At 52.3% G+C, this 16,713-nt stretch overlaps 5 protein-coding genes across 5 annotated transcripts; 2 read left to right on the top strand and 3 right to left on the bottom strand.

The window, feature by feature from the left end:
* Nucleotides 1–1,834: 1,834 nt before the first annotated feature.
* Nucleotides 1,835–2,410, bottom strand: CGCS363_v010417 (putative glutathione-dependent formaldehyde-activating enzyme; the record flags this gene model as incomplete). The annotated part of the gene is made up of 1 exon (XM_036642266.1): nucleotides 1,835–2,410. The coding sequence occupies one exon, from the start codon at nucleotides 2,408–2,410 to the stop codon at nucleotides 1,835–1,837; it is 576 nt and encodes a 191-aa protein (XP_036492376.1).
* Nucleotides 2,411–5,500: 3,090 nt separating this feature from the next.
* Nucleotides 5,501–6,973, top strand: ethA-0 (FAD-containing monooxygenase EthA; the record flags this gene model as incomplete). Its single annotated transcript, XM_036642267.1, has 1 exon — nucleotides 5,501–6,973. The coding sequence occupies one exon, from the start codon at nucleotides 5,501–5,503 to the stop codon at nucleotides 6,971–6,973; it is 1,473 nt and encodes a 490-aa protein (XP_036491545.1).
* Nucleotides 6,974–8,589: 1,616 nt separating this feature from the next.
* Nucleotides 8,590–9,315, top strand: CGCS363_v010419 (uncharacterized protein; the record flags this gene model as incomplete). The annotated part of the gene is made up of 1 exon (XM_036642268.1): nucleotides 8,590–9,315. The coding sequence occupies one exon, from the start codon at nucleotides 8,590–8,592 to the stop codon at nucleotides 9,313–9,315; it is 726 nt and encodes a 241-aa protein (XP_036491546.1).
* Nucleotides 9,316–9,734: 419 nt separating this feature from the next.
* Nucleotides 9,735–11,675, bottom strand: lolP1-0 (Cytochrome P450 monooxygenase lolP1; the record flags this gene model as incomplete). Its single annotated transcript, XM_036642269.1, has 6 exons — nucleotides 9,735–9,860; nucleotides 9,912–10,404; nucleotides 10,457–10,582; nucleotides 10,632–10,996; nucleotides 11,107–11,303; nucleotides 11,435–11,675. 6 exons carry the CDS (start codon nucleotides 11,673–11,675, stop codon nucleotides 9,735–9,737), a joined length of 1,548 nt encoding a protein of 515 aa, XP_036492209.1.
* Nucleotides 11,676–13,961: 2,286 nt separating this feature from the next.
* AMT9 (O-methyltransferase AMT9) lies at nucleotides 13,962–15,446 on the bottom strand (the record flags this gene model as incomplete). Its single annotated transcript, XM_036642270.1, has 3 exons — nucleotides 13,962–14,501; nucleotides 14,555–15,130; nucleotides 15,201–15,446. 3 exons carry the CDS (start codon nucleotides 15,444–15,446, stop codon nucleotides 13,962–13,964), a joined length of 1,362 nt encoding a protein of 453 aa, XP_036492208.1.
* Between the last annotated feature and the right edge of the window lie 1,267 nt (nucleotides 15,447–16,713).

The following is a 16,713-nucleotide window of genomic DNA, read 5'->3' on the forward strand; positions in this document are numbered from 1 at the left end:
CTAGAAGCGGCTGGGCTAGGTCTAAAATCGCTGCGTGATTGTCAAAATTGCCTTATGTCGATCCTTTCCGCGCACGGTATTACTTCCAAAGACCCTTGCTCACCACTCCGCAACCCTTGCAACCGAGAGAGACTAAAGTTTTGGGGCCCCTCTCAGCGACGGGTCCGTTGCGAACCCTGATTCATTTATGCGCAATCTAGCAGTCCTTCAACTGGGTCTTTCATCGTCTTCTCTTTTGTTCGAGGCCGGACATGACTTGTCTTTTATGGAAGCCAAGGCCTAACCGTGGTGGTAGCCGGGGGTACCGAGAGTCTGTTCGTTGGGAACGAGTTTCTTCCGAGACCCGAAGTCCCAACCGCGCGTTGCCAAGAACTCGACTGACAAGGCAGTATGACAATCCAGACCAATCGTGTTCCATGGTGATCTAGCGCCAGCTGAAGTTGAGTTTGACGGTGGTTTCTAGACATTTAAGTGTCGGTTGCCCTCGCCGATTGAGGAAAACCGCCGGCCAACCGGCCGCACAGCAAAGCTGAAGCAAGAGTTCGATTTTCATGTTAGGCAGCAATCAACCAGAAGTGCATTCCGCGTCGGCGGCCCTGATGCCGAGTCTTCGACCGACCTACGCAGCCGAGGAACCCCATGAGTAGCTTCCTGGCCTCCGATCCGCGCCGGGGCTCCGAGTCGTGAACCCTGCCCACATTCCGAAGTACCGGATCCGGTATGGCTCTACACGCTGCCGAAGCTGAGGCAATTTTACTCTGGAAGTGATCAGCTTCAATGGATTTGAAGATCAGTCTATGCTGGAGACTGGCGTTGACGGGTCTAATGCGAACCAGTCCTTTAGTTGAGGTGAAGACATACGTACGCTCTGAGACGCTCAGATCCCTCTCAAAGAATGGGTTTACGTCACGTCATGTTAGTCCGGAAGGCTTCCTTGACGAATTGATTGCCATGAAAGCACGGGCTGGGAACCACAATTCTGTTGAGCGAGAAATCTAGCGGCTAATTCGCGAACATACAAAACTCGTAGGAGTATAAAAGATGGACACTGAAGTAAGCTAGGATTGTTGAATAAGAGGATGACTCTCTTCACCCTTACGACAATGTAGTAAGTTTTCGCAATGACAAAGCCATAATCCTAACACGCATGTATGGTATATTTGTCTTTGCTTACTACAGCCTGCAGCTTGCAGCAAGAATAGAAGCCCAGTAACTTCATTTTCTCCAATAGAGCATGAATATTCAAGTTCAAAGAACCACTTGACATTGGTGAAGTTTCGGAGATAGTCGCATTTTCAGATATTACTTAATTTCTACCCTAGATGCGCAGCCTATCTCGAAGCTTGGGTGTTGGTAAGGTAGGTCATTTATATACTTGTAAGTGTGCATGTTGGCTGAGTATGATGCTTCATCGCTCGATCGTGAAGATGCCAATCTACCTTACCTACGGAAACATGGGCACAAACGGGAGGAAAAAGGAATGAAAGCAGGTACTGAACGGCGCAACTCAACTTTACGAATTTCGTCACTTAACACGTCATTCTATCATCAAGACGCAGGCTTGAAGAGGGATCGCCTTCCACGGCACAGAGGTTGGGGGTTAAAACGTCGCAGCCCAAATCACTGCTCAAGCTACTCGAGTTCACTGCGTTGGTTGAACAGAGCACCAGATTCCAGCGTTAAGATGCCATAAAGTCAGATTTATTTGGGTTAGTACAGTCTTATGCGGCCAAGCTAATCCTATTTTATATCCAACTCATCCAAATGCTCAGTAAACCCCGAGCAGCTTTTGCCAACACAGTCGATGTCCATATTCCCATAACAAACGTCTTATTTACAACTTGGCCGGAAGGCGACCAGACTGCTGGCCAGTCCAGGTAGCAATGAGGTCCATCAGAGGAGGAGAGAGGGTGTCGTATGTCTCAAGTCCAACAGACTTGAACTTCTGGCGAACCTCATCGATGCCCTTGGGGTGGAATCCCTGCTCGATAATGGACGAAACGAAAGCGGCAAACTGCGGCTCCTGCCAGCCCTTGGAGTCTGACAGCTCGGCATGGACAAAGTCCAGACCCTTGAAGGGGTGGTCCTTCTCAATTCGTCCGTACAGGTGTACCCCGCACTCCTTGCATGCGTTACGCAGGATTACTGCGGAGGGGTCGACGACGTGCAGCTTGTTCTCGTTGGCTGTCACCTTGAGCTGATCTCTGGAAATAACACCAACGACGGAAAAGAGGGCGCCCTCAGGCTTCCAGCACTTGGAGCATCCGCAGGCGTGGTTGTGAGCGACATTGCCGCCGAGGGTGACCTCGACGGGGTTGGTCTTGCAAAGACAGCGGAGCTTGCCTCCAGCGAAGTTGGGGTCGCCCTTGGTGAGGCCGTTGTCGATGAGGGGGTGGAGAGAGGGCGCCATGATGGATGGATCAGGTGTGGATGATTAATCGGAGTATTGAATGGATCGTTTACGGAATAGTGTAATGGAGGACCTTGATGAACTAGAACCTTGATGGCGTGCTGAAGATTATATAAAAAGCGAAGGCCATTCACTTTTAACATGGACTGATGCCCGGCCGGGACGGTGACATCTACCGACAGCTTGGCGGCACGGCTTCCCGAAGGATCCCCGAAAGCGCCGGCTCTGATTCGAAACTCCACGCGTTGCCTTACTTGATTCGACGACTTCCCCGCAGTTCGATCTCGTCACTGCACCGGGCCAAACGTTGATTCCGATCACGCAACGGGGATAAACTTGCCATTTCCGCCTAATTTACTCGACTGCACCAGTTCTGTTGCTGTTGTGAGGGCGCCCAGCCCATCGGGTGTGCACCCGATTTGAGCGTGATGGCGATGATACCCCGCAAAGTTTCAGTCGAAGTAAGTTGCTTCGCCGCAACGCCAACCCCGCCCGCCCGACATATCCCCTTACCCCTCTCCGGGACCAACGGATTGGCATATCGGCGATAGGTTCTTCAACGGACTTGGAATTGCTGGCTGGAAAAGCAAATCGGCGTTTAGATTGTCGGCCGGACGTTTACGAGTTTTCCGGGACGGTGAAACTGAGAGGAATAGATAGCCTATCGCGTCATTTTAGCGCGGCGGTGTGCAAATGAGTTGACCTACGGGTCGGCGATAAGCCTGCCGGCATTGCGGTGAGAGAAGCCGACAAACGACAACGGTAAGTCTCTCCGGCTGAAATAATGCGATGAAAGCATCCATGTCAGCTCGAGGAACTACAGACATTCCGAACAAGGTCCGAGGGCTTTGAACTGTCTTCCTTGAGACCAGTTATAAGACTGTCAGCTCATCTCATCCGTTGACAACAATCCGAATATATATTGGTGTTTCCATTGGCCGACGGCTCTTGTCTGTGAGACCGTCAGCAAAAACTACGAATCATATGTTGATCAAGCGATGATTTTTATTCCTAAAGCATGTAATTGATCGCATCGGTTGCTGAAGGGGATGTGAGGATCATGTGACACTATGCAGGCAAGGCGGATCAAATTTGTCCCAAATACAAGGGTAGGAATTGAAAATGGCTCTTACATTAATGGTAGCTGGAACTCACCTTCGTCTCAATTCTTTAAGTAATGTTAGGGTGTCTTTAATCCATGAGCGAACTAAGTCAAAGACACGGCAAAACTTAGCTAAACAGGCATCCATATCGCAAGCAAGGCTAGAAACTAACTTCCAATTGAGACAGACTATCCTGTTTGTTGATTTGCTCAGGTGTCTCTGTAAGATTAAAGCGCAGTGCTCAGCTACATACGCATCCGTCTGAAGTGTAGTAGTAACCGTACCAATTGTCAATAGTGGAGTGGATCTGTTCTCACCCTTTGCGTTCTTGAAACTACAAATAACGTTCCAGACAAGAAAAAAGACTCACAGAACCTCTGCAGGTAATGTCTTGATATAAAGAGGGGCATTAAACACCTGGCTCACAAGACTGGTCAGTGGCCAGAAGCTGGCCAACCTTGCGGCTTTATATCCATCTACAACTGTGGGGGATATTGCTGTGATTACTAGGCAAAAGAAAACCCAAGATACGTACAAGTAGGGGAGTGGTAAAGGCCCATAGTAACTTGTTACTTCTCAATCTAAATGAATGCTTTACTACGCATTATATGAGAATAGACGATAACACTGCGAGTATTGCTGTTAACCCAGTAAACGTGACATGGGCTCTACCGCTATTCTCTTGGTGAAAACGTAATTTTTCACTCGTTGAGTCTATGGAACTCTGATTACCTAGTAGTCTAGCAAATGTCGAGCGAGCGGCAAGCCAATGCTTTGTGTGTCGCCTTGCAATTGTTCCAGAGCCGAGCAGGTGTGCGTCAAATAGTGAATTGCTGCGAAATCTAGCTGTTCAACTCTGAACTTCAACACTGGAAATGAAGACGAAAACAACTGTGATTTCGTCAGAGATGCAACGCAAGAGCTTTAAACAGCTGAACATTAATATGCTCTAAACTTCAGCATAAGGTAGAGTGTATAGCCAAGGTTAGATATCGAGTTGAGATGCGCACTAGAGCGACGCGTCTGCGCATCAATCATCCATGCAAGCAAAATGATGGATGGCACTAGAACCATCTGACAATGCGTCTTGAAAGTTTAGGTATCAATATCTTCAGGAAATCACATGCTGGTCCGACGGGTTCGGTGCCGCGTATGCTTGATCCCGGCTCCGACGGCGCCCCGGACGGATAGATGTGGGGTTTTGCCAACGGAAACACGTTGCCGGGCCGCCAAGAGAGTGCGACGGGCCAACTGTCAACCGAGATGTCTTCACCGATTGAGCTCGTGCATCATCACCGAAACTAGAACTGGTAGTATCTAAAGCTCTCTACCGTCTTCCCCTTAGCCTTGCTAGTGGTAGCGATAGTCTGTGCCATGCGATCTGCAACAACAGCAACGATGGTCACCCACGGTGCCACGTAAAGCCATGCATAACCCAATTGGTGGCCGCCACTGATCATACCGAGGTTGGAGATCTTCCATAGTTCGGGCGATGGTCTAATGCTGTGCGCGCGGCGTGGTAGATGCACAGCATTTTGATAGTATTGCTCTTCTAGAATGATCGTCGGAACTCTTAGTTGAGGGCTCGCCCAATAAGGACAGCTCCAGCAAGAGTATGAACCCTCCCGACCGAGGCACTCTTCTTTCGCTGACGTTTGCCGTTCGCACTCGCATAAGTTAGTTCCTTGATGTGTGGCTCGACTTCATGTTTCGACAGCTCACTGTCAGTCCGGTGTGACCAACCAGCCGCCGACATGAATGAGGAAGAAATTGTTAAGACATGCAAGCCCCTGCATGGCATCCCTACGCCAGCTGCAAGATCTACGCCCGTGGCGCGCACGTCCCACCAGAAATGCCTCGGCAGCAAGCCTCCTCAACAGAAAAAATCCTCTGATCGCATCAACGCAGGCAAGACATAAGAACTTCAAGTCAGCCGGCCTGACCACGCTAGACGCAACTCAGCAAGAAAAGTAATCCAGTCGTGAACATGGCCGAAGAACTCGACATTCTGATCTTGGGCGCTGGCATCTCCGGCGTCAACGCGGCGTACCGCGTGCGTACGGAGCTGCCAGATAGCAGCTTCGCCGTGCTGGAAGCTCGTGACGTCGTCGGTGGCACGTGGTCCTACTGGAAGTACCCTGGCTTCCGCTCCGACTCCAACATGACCAACTTTGGGTTCGGGTGGCACCCGTGGCCTCATGACAAGAAGATCATTGAAGGCGCGCCAATCGCTGCGTACATTGAGGATGCGGTCAAGACCCATGGCCTCGACAACCATATCCGCTACCGCCACAAAGTCAAGTCGTCCAGCTGGGACAGCGATGAAGCGAAATGGACGGTGACCTGCGAGACCCCAGAGGGCGAGAGGCAGATCAAGGCCAAGTTCTTGTTCGTATGCTCTGGCTACTACTCGTACGAGAAGGCACTTGAGACACACATTCCAGGCATCGACAACTTCAAGGGCCAAGTCATCCACCCGCAGTGGTGGCCCGAAGACCTCGACTACACCGGCAAGAGAGTTATTATTATTGGTTCCGGCGCGACAACAATGACATTGTTCCCGAATATTGCGAAGACAGCGGGTTCTACCACGATCCTCCAGCGAAGTCCGTCCTATGTGTTCGCACTTGCGGCTGAGTCAGGCTTCGACAAGTCGCTGAAGAGGTTTTTGCCTCTCTTCCTCGCCAACTGGATGATTTTGTTGAAGGACCTCATTCTCGAGACATTCTTCATCCAGTTTGTCCTAAACTTCCCCGAAGCGGCTAAGAAGTTTCTGAGAATGGATGCGAAGCGTCGCTTACCGAAGGGCTATCCAGTCGACATCCACTTCAAGCCTCGCTACAACCCCTTCCAGCAACGTCTCAATATGTGTCCCGACGGCGATGTCTTCAAGACACTACACCAGCCAAACACCGAGATCGTAACCGACCACATCGACACCGTCACAGCCGACGGCATCCGCACCAAGTCTGGTCGCCATCTCCCTGCCGACATTATCATCACCGCCACGGGTCTGCACGTACAGCTCTTTGGCGGCACCGAAGTCACCGTCGATGGTGTCCCTGTGAAGGTTGGCGAGAAGTACTGCTGGCGCGGATGCATGCTGGACGGAGTACCCAACGCGGCTGCCATTATTGGCTACGTCACCCAGACCTGGACACCCGGTGCTGACACCGTTACGAGAATCTGTATCCGTGTGATCAAGCAGATGCAAAAGACAGGTGCTGTCTCGGCCACACCGGTACTGTCTGAGGAGGAGAAACGTGACGCCCCCCGATTGCCATGCGTGGACGCTACGTCCAATTACTTCAAGAAGGCACATGGCCGGATGCCTGTGGTGACGAACCAGGGTCCTTGGTATGGACGGAAGAATCTTATTGTGGACAAGCTTGCTCTGTGGTTTGGTAGTGTGACAGTAGGCATGGATTACCGGGTGGCGACGAAGTCTAAAGACATCTAATGTATACACCAATGATGATGAATTCGACGCGTTGTTCAGGGTGGCTGCTATTAGGTTGAGCGGAATACATTCGAGGTAGCTTGACAATGAGGCTCAGTTAACCTTCTTACATCAGACCTTGCAGTGCCTCTTGTTCTAGCGTGCTTTTTGTGTCGATCGTGGGGCTGCGCAATACGACTCTCGATCCTTTTGCGGCAATTCGATGTTGACCCCTGGCCTCCGGATGAGCCGTGGTCTTACCCACAGGTGGGTGCTGGCACCCAAGCCAACCCTGGAGGTTTGTTTTGTCGTCAGCACTGGTGTTACTGCAGATCAAGTAAGAATCTGGAACACCTGGGACTTTGGTTGACTTTACTGTGGATGCAGGGACTGTACTGCGGGAGATCTAACCACTTTGGATCCAACGAAGCTGGCTATCCAGCAAAGTTCTGCCAAGCTTGACGGACAAACCTTCAACGGGTTCTCCAGCATGGGAATTGTGTTCCGTTGCTTGGCTTTCGCAGTTCGATGGCAGACGGAATGGCTTTGGGACAGGAGGAACATCCCGTGCACAATCACGTTGGCCTGGCTAATTTTGGGACAAGCCCAGACATAAAACGAAACGTAGCAGCGGGATCGCGGCAAAAACTCCCGACCAAACCAGTCTCAGGAAGTTTCCAGCACTAGCGACGGGATCGACAGTATCCCGGCGGGAATTCTCCTGCAAAGAGACCCATTCAATGCAATGTTATGTAGTAAGCCTATTAATTCTCCGATGAACATCTCAACTACAACCCCTGGTGAGGCACTGGTGAAGATGGTCGTCCTGCCATCTTGCCGCGTTGCCGTCCTCATCCAAACACAGCTGGACACCGCCTCAACCTTTGTCCTGGACCTGGTAGTCTCGTCTATCTTGAGCCAAATCTGACTTTGGACATGTGACGGCCTCCAACCATGTTGCGTCCGAGCATGCAATGCAAGACATGAGGCTCAGGGCACGGAACTCCCAACCCCCGACAAGTATCGCCTCACCCGATCTTTCCTCCTCACATCATTCCCGTTCCGTGCGGGGGATTCCCACTTTCCGTCCGCCCTACGCGTCCAGCTTAAACCAAACGAGCCTCTTCTCCTCGTTGTTTTCCTGGGCCTCAAAAGCCGAGAGCTTTGCCCCTGACCCCGCCGTTCCAACCCCACGCGAAGCCGTGGTTGCGATTCGTCGCCCACATGAAACTGCAACACCAGAACACTCCCAACCAGGTAAGCCTCGAAGCGTTCGCCAGACCGTGATGTTTCGGATGAAAATGCTTGCGTTGCCAAGAGACGTCAGTCGACGCCTGCCATTCGATATCCGCTGAGTCGGCTCTCGCGGCACCAGTGCGGCAAACCCGCCTGGTAAACTTTGCCAGAACTCTCCCACCCCATCCGTCCCGATGCGTCTATCTGGCCTGCCCAGACATTGAAATACCCATGCCTCCTCGATAACCATCTTCATTCTTCGTGCGAACTCCTACTCTGCAGTGTCCAAACTCCGTGTGTGCCGGTCCACTCGATAATCTTCAAATCTTAACTTCCAGAGCTGTGCTCACATCGTTCAATCTACGATCCTTTAATCCTTACAATCACTCACAACCGCCAATATGCGTTTCACCGTCGCCCTCACTACCCTGGCCGCCGCCGCCATCGCTGCGCCCCTCGACTCTCTCGTTGCCCGCCAGGACGACGTCAACGCTATCCTCAACGCCCTCGCTGCCGAGAACCCCGAGGATGCCGAGACCGCAAGGAAGGGTCTGAAGGCTCGTGAGCTCCAGCTCACCAACGATGACGAGCAGGAGGAAATCTTCAAGCGCGAGCTCCAGCTCACCCAGGACGCCGAGGAGGAAGAGATCTTCAAGCGCCAGGATGATGTCAACTCCATCCTCAACGCTCTCGCCGCTGAGAACCCTGAGGACGCCGAGACCGCCAGGAAGGGCTTGAAGGCTCGTGAGCTCCAGCTCACCAACGATGACGAGCAAGAGGAAATCTTCAAGCGCGAGCTTCAGCTCACCAACGACGATGAGCAGGAAGAAATTTTCAAGCGCGACGTTCAGCTCACCAATGATGACGAGCAGGAGGAGATCTTCAAGCGTGACGTCCAACTCACGAATGATGATGAGCAGGAGGAGATTTTTAAGCGTGACGTCCAGCTTACCAACGACGACGAGCAGGAGGAGATCTTCAAGCGCGACGTCCAGCTTACCAACGACGACGAGCAGGAGGAGATTTTCAAGCGCGATGTTCAGCTTACGAACGATGATGAGCAGGAGGAGATCTTCAAGCGTGACGTTCAGCTCACCAACGACGCAGAGGAGGAGGAGATCTTCTAAATCCTTGACTTGGCCAGAAGCCCTGCACTAGAGCGTAGCTTCGCAGTGTGATAGTTTGCATACGCGGTGGAGTCTGTGCCTTTATTCGTAACTATCAGATACGTTGGGATCTGGCAACACGTATTAATTGAGGACCTCAACACTATGTAACGAAGCATGCCACGCTGTGTTATGCCATGAGGATGTGTCAAGTCGTCTAAGTCAAACTACTCCGGGAGTCTGACTGACAATGTCGGGTGGTATCGAATACAAGCTGCAGTTACTATCGCAGCCTTCAATGTTACGGAAGAGTTGGAAAAATACATTGAGATTGGGTATCAGTCCATTTACCAACCGGTGCATGTTCTTGTCACACGTAAATACAAATATGCATCATCAATCGCTACATCAAGTAGTGTTCGTCATTATAAACAGCATGTTCACCACGTCTCGGCGGAGCGACGCGTGAGCCGTACCCAAAAGTCTCGAGCGACAAAGAAGATCGCACTGAGCGTCTTGATGGGCTTTTCGGGGTTCATGACAGTGAAGTCATATCTCCGTAGCAGCTTAAGTCACGTAAGCCACCGTTGATAAAAGTCCACGAATTGGAAACATACCTCGACGAAAACCTTGTTCAGCTCCATCATGGCAATGGACTTTCCCAAGCATGAGTACTTGCCATGGCCGAAGTGTGTGTCAACGGCTGCGTTCATTTGCTTCAGCTCCTCTGCACTCGCCGAAAGCCATCGCTCAGGGCGGAAAACATCGGCGTCAGAGCCCCAAACCCACTGTGACCGACCGACGCCGAAGAAGTTCTGCCCGACTTGTGTGCCTGCGGGAACGTAGTAGCCGTTGAGCACGTCACCGCCTTCAGGTACCTGCTTGAACCCTAGTCCTGTTACTGGGGGATAAAATCGCAGGCCCTCGCGAATGACGGCTTGGAGGTACGGAAGCTTAAGAGCTTCGGAGTTGGTGATGGGAGAGCTGATTGAGCCCGCCGCTATGGCGCCGTCGATTTCCCGCTGGAGTCTGCGGTAGGCGACGGGATTATTTATCAACGATAGTAAAGTCATGCGCATCGCTTGCGCGGCAGAATTGGTGCCAGCAATCCTTTCGAGATGTTAGTTAAGATGCCCTGGGTGTATTTTTGGTTTTGCATTACATATGGATGTAGACGATCTGGATGAGCTCGTTCAGGTCGAGGCCCTGATTGATGAAGGCCTGCATCATATCCTTCTGGGGCTTCGCTCCAGGCTGTAGTCTCATTTCGGCATAGTTCCTAGCGAAACTGCAGCATGTCAGTCAGCGTACATGAGTATGGGAGGTGTGCGACTCACCCCATCAAACGCCCAAAGCCGATTTGATCATTCTCTGTAGGCAACATCAAACGGAATGGCCACTTGTGAACAAGTCGACCTAGCCATGGAAGCACCGAGACGACGTTCATGATGGGCAGTGACGACTCGTTGATCTCGATGTACCGAAACAGATCCCTGTCTTCTGCAAGGAATCCAAACGCGCCGCCAAAAGAAATGTCCCCAATAGCGTCTAACGCAAAGTACTGCGTCTTCTCAGCGAGATCTAGCGGTCGGAACTCGGCATCGATAGAGACATAATGCTGGTCAACCAATTGGACGAAATTCATGAGCTGGCGGTCGATGCCCGTCTCGAAGCCAAAACCCTCGTTTTCCTTTGCAGCATACTATCGATCTTGAGAGTTAGCTACTGACATAACTAGCAGTAGGGTGCAGCGCCCCTGCTTCGCTTCGCTGTAGCATGTTTGAGAGATATCGATAGAAGAGGATGACTTACGGCCGGTGCCATGCGTGCCCTCATGGCCTTATGTTCCTCTTCATCCCGCATCGAGACGACATTATCAACGCCGGGGGTGATGCGGCCGGAATCGTAGAAATCGCCTTTGGTGTATGGCGAGCGGACGGCCGACATCTTGCGCAGTGAGTCGGGGTCAGTGCATAGCAGCTCGTTTGGGCCGATGCGCGCCAGGGGTCCTGTGATTGTGTTGATCAGCGTCTGTTGTCGGTATGGTCTTGTTGCTTGTGTACGTTCCAAGCCATTGAATCAGAGGTCCTATCCTTCGCAAAAGATGTCCATGAAAGGGAAACCAGGAAAGAATGCTTACCATATTTCCTAGCAACGTCATTCAAGTGCTCGTGGTAAGTCCCTCCAACTGCTTTCTTCAACTGCCACAAAACCGAAACCGATGCTAGGAAAGGGCCGGGGATCTTTCTCAGCCGATACCATGATCGGAACTCCCACACCAGAAATGCAACGAGTATTGGCAGTCCAACCAACTTGATCAGTAACCCCGAGGAGTCGGGAAACCACGCGCAGCCGACGGTGGAAGACAGGATGCCGGTCATCTTTCCTCGCTATCCTTCCGATTTCAATCTACCCGCCCTGGTCGTTTCGCCCGTAAGACTCGCTGTGCCGCTTGCTGGCGGGCTTGGCTCGCCGCCGTGGCACGTCGCACGGGGTTCAGCGACACGGGGGAGGCAAGAAGCAAGTGTTTCTGTTGGTGCTGTCAAAAACGCATGTCGCTCGTTCGATCCGCCTCCGATGTTCTCGCTTCGACTCGCCCCGTTCCGCTCCCGTTCTCAATTACCGTCCGGCTGGGATTTGATGTCTCGAAGGCCAACGATGCCGGTCGTCAATTTGCGTCTCTCGGGGTTGTGTCTCTTTCGATATGACCGAGCTGTTGTTTCGTCGCGACGTTGTCCCCCGGTTCTATTTTGTCATTTCTCGTTCTTTCGCTGACCCGACAGGTTGGTAACGAAACGGGGAGTGTGAGGCACAGTTGAGCGGCGGTGAAGAATGGTCCCAGTTCCAGAGCCTCGGGATCAGAAAGCAAACACAAGAAATTGGCCCGTGAGCGAGCTGACGATGACAGCGTCAAGGGACAAACGCTACTGGAAGGTTTTGGGGACGAGCTTCATTTATGACCGCGCACGCAAGATTAACTGTACTTTTAAGACGCAGAATCATGGCTGAGCCGGGGACAAGCCTGGTCCGGCTGGGGATGCCGCTAGGTAACGCTAGGTGAAGGACGTGGTTGTGTGGATGACAGGATGTAGTGCTGGCTAAGGGTCTTCTACCACCTCGGCCTGGTGACTGACTACTGCGTCTAACGCACGCAAGTAAGCTAACATCCTGGAGGTTCAGGTGGTGGTTGGCCGAAGCCAGCTCATGGTTAGGGGAAGGATGAGACGGGACGGCGGCCTGGACCGGCCTGGTCCAAGGATGGCTTTACAGACAGGATATGTTTGGATCAAGCACTGAAATGGTGACTTCAGGCCAGTCATTCCCATCACGTTCTTTGTTCAAGATGATGACTGTCCTGCTGCTCAAAACCAATCATCTGGAACAGAACAGCCAAGTGAGAGAAAGCTAGCCCCAAGTAATCACACAGCCACCAGTCCTTCGTATGCACGTTGACAATGCAAGCCATCGGAAGAGCTCCCATCTACGGCGCCACTTTTCGCTCACCGGCCGTCCCATCTCGTCCCAAAATGTGAATCGGATTTCCCAAAGTGCTTCCTCGGGTCTCACCTTCGGGTTCTAGTCACAGAATTACCATGCTTTCTGCAGACTCGAAGGTTGCAGCGACTCGACTAGTTCATCCCGACCCTAGGCTTGTTCCATGCACTGGTGCATTGACGAGTGCGCTAACGAGTGCGCCGGCGCGCGTCCCATGTCTGCCACCCTCGACTCTCCAATCACGGCGGTTCGGCCAGCGGATTCAGGTGACGGCCGGTCTTTCAGATGCCACCGTGTGTCCCGCTTTGTCACCGACTGCACGGCGTTGCGCCGTGAGCTGTGGGACCTATCTCACTGGAAATCAGGAACGCAATTATTTACAGTTTGTCCAGCTCAATTTTGTGTGGGCTTGATGTTCGGCAAATGTAAACTTCAGACTGTCTCTTTGAGGTTCACATGAGCGATGGCGCCGCACTTTCACATGGTCGATAGAGATATTACAATTGCGAAAGACCCATATTTACCCAGATAACTTTAGTTATGAGCATTAGGGGGAACACAATCCTGGGTTTAGAAGTCGGTGTTAGCCGCCTCAGGGCCAAAAACGAGGGCATCGCCGCCAACCATACGACAACATATCATTAAAAGCTTCACAACAGCAAAAAGATGGACGAACAGGGAATCGAACCCTGGACCACTCACATGCTAAGCGAGTATTATACCACTAAACCATTCGCCCAATAGGATGATTTCGCCCGGACTTGAACCGGAGACCTTCAGTGAGCCAGGCGAGGGTCCAGAGGACCTCGATCTGTTAGACTGACGTGATAACCAACTACACCACGAAACCATGTTGTTTGATGACTCATCTGGAGCGGAAACAACATTTGAAGGTTGCGTGTGGTGAATGGAGGGCATCGTGAAGCGAGGGGCGGAGTGGGACGCTGGGTGGACGATGATGGATCCGGAAACCATCCCGAAGTTGTGGGACTGGGAAATTCTAGATGGGCCCATCTATCCGTAGCAGCGGGTTGCAACCCTGAAACGACACAGGGACCGAGGAGACAAGAAGAGTTCAGAGGCATCGTGTAAATGAATTGAAAACTTTTGGCAGTAATCATCCTCCCATATGTACTAAGCAGTCGTAACACATTGTTCATCAAATAACCGGTCTAGTTCCCACGCCATGTAGCCTCGATGATGACGAAGAAGGACAACGGGATCGCCTCCAACCGAGTAACCTCAAACCTCTCGTCTGCCCTCTTGAACATACCCTTCCATGCGTCAACGTGTCTCTCCTTGGTACCAAAGAGTCCCATCATTCTCAAATCCGTGGAGGTGCCCATCTGTTGGATCGATCTAGGCATCGACGCAGCGACAGCAGCGCTCTCCTCAACGGTGCCCTGCTTGCCGACATAGTCGATAAGCAGAACCTTGGAGCCCGGGCGCAATGCCGGCGTAAGACCCTGGATGATCTTGATGGACTCGGCATCGGGCCAGTCGTGGAGGATCAGCTTGATCATGTACACGTCCGCCTGGAGGGTTTGGGGCTCGAAAAAGCTATGGGGCTGGAAGCTCACACGGCCCTTCAGCTCCTCCGGGATGTTCTTGTCGAAAGAAGACTGGCACTCTGGCAGATCCTGGACCGTAATCTTGAGGTTGGGGAAAGTCTTGGCCAGAACGAAACTGTCGTGACCTCCGGAACCGCCGAGCTAGTGTTGTGTTAGTTGATGCGGTAAGGTGAAAGTTCAAAGAGGCGGCTTACATCAACCACACTGAGGTCGCCAGCGTTACCCCAGTCGTACGCGCCCCTGACCATGCCCTCAAGCTGGAAGATCTCTTTGATGTAGTTCATCCACTTGACGAATGTCCTCATGCGGTACCCCTTCTTCTCGCCCTCGCCGTCCTCCTCCATCATCTCCCAAGAGGTCTTGTAGCCCTTGGAGAACTCGCCTCTCTGCCACATGCCAAAGGCAGTCTCGCTCATATCTTCCTTGAGCTCTTTCTTGCCGCGCTGGTACTTGTCCAGCGCGTAAGGAAGGAACGCCATCGGCGGGCCGGCATCGTTCATGATGTTGAAGACGAGTCCGTGGAGACCCTCATTTTGGGCAACAGCCGCGGACCGCGAAGTGTGTCTCACCCGAGTGGTGAGAGGCTTGCCCGGTTCCGTCTCCTCGAAGATTCGGAGGGTATAGGCATGCTCCAGAAGGCGGTGGACAACCTCCTCGGGCAGGTCGACATGCTTGGCAATATCGGCGTAGGACGCGTCGCCGTTGAGGGGGACGGCCGACCAAAAGTCGAAGTAGTTAATGGCGTTGAGTGCTGCGCCGTCGGGGCCGTACTGTAAAGCAATATGTTATTCATGTTGCTCAAACCTCCAGGAAATGTCTCTCGGGGGTGGCGTGACTTACGTTGTGGGCAAAGTTGAAAACACTCTCACTAGGACCTTCGACCAGATACGACAGGTCCTTCAAAGTATCGATCAACTTCTGTCGAAGCAAGAAAGCCTCTGACGTCAGACCACTATAGCTTCGCACACTATCCGCGGCAAGAGTAGGCTCGGGGATCTTGTTGTCGCCCAGGAATTTGGTGAAGTCGGCTGAGAGCTGGCCAATCTGGGCTGCGAGCTCGTTGATAGTAGGCTGTGGTGACGCCATTTTGGGAAAAGGAAGAACAGGAGGGGTATCTGGAAAAGCAGAGAAATCGAGATGGAACGGGAGATGGATCGTTAGTCCACGGCACTTGAACACAGCCGGGGGATCCGTCCCTTATTTACCCGTCCGTCATCTGTCATGATTTGGCCCAGGCGACATGGCCAAGACGGCCTGCGCCTCTTGTCTACATTGTCTGTACCTGCCCATAAGGGTTCGCCGCTGTCGGACTCAATCACGCCTTTACCCCTCCAGCTCGTTAGGTAATTCCTCCGAGTCTACATGCGGTGATCGAGTCTCAGGTGCCGGCACGTTGTCTTGTGTGACGGGGAATACCACGCATCCTGCAGATCAGATAAGATTATCTTATCCATCTTGAAGACATCTTCACTGAGCTACCCCTCCTCGCCAAGCCTCTAAGTCATTGAGTTGAAGAAAAAGTACCGTCTGACCTTGATGCCATACGAGACACCGAAGTCATCGTATTGGCGGGCCGGCAGGCATCCCGCCGGCTAGCTCCATTTCGGCCCCGTTGGCCCCGTACTGTCTGTATTAGACTCTATGGGGTCGGTGGCCGAGGACCGATGGTCAATGTTACGTTGGCAATGAACCAGTCGCCTGTTCCGGTTTAGCGAAGGGTAAAGGTGGTCCATAGTAACCTTCCCGTAAGACTGGCTGTTCTTGCAACCTGTTGATAGCTTGCGATAGGCTAGGGTGCGTCATTTTCTCCAACGTACTCTATGCAGGTGGCCACTACAGGATGTAAGATGATGTAGGTATCAGGCGCCGAGTCCCTCTGGATTCGCTGAATTTCGGTAGTTTCCGCGCGCTGTGCGTCTAGCTGGAGGCGGGACAGAAGCCGCCGGCTACCGCCCCAGCCCGACTTTGACGTGAGTCGTATGAATGGCACATCTCGAATTTAAACTTAATCATCAATCTTAACCAGATTGTTGGGTGTTCGTTCGGAATGTGGGAGGTCGATTACCCCAGACAGCCGAATTTCGAACTTACCAGCCATGCGTCTTCTTTCGTGGTGTAAAGTGGTTGGCTCATTATGAAGTAAAGGGTTTTTTGTCGCATGAGAATCCCGTAAAGCAACGCCAGATCGGAATGGTGGTCAGCGCTGTCAGTCACCATGAAACAGCAAACTTTGGGCGCTCCTCAACCCAATGCTCCACAAATCTTTTCTTGGCTTATTCGTGTGGATGGGAAATCTTGATGTCGGCGGTAAAGTATCCCAAAGAGTGAAAGAGCGAGAGATATATTCGTTCGT

Source organism: Colletotrichum siamense (genome assembly GCF_013390195.1).
Source record: "Colletotrichum siamense strain Cg363 chromosome Unknown KSG_Cg363_contig07, whole genome shotgun sequence".
Taxonomy (NCBI): domain Eukaryota; kingdom Fungi; phylum Ascomycota; class Sordariomycetes; order Glomerellales; family Glomerellaceae; genus Colletotrichum; species Colletotrichum siamense.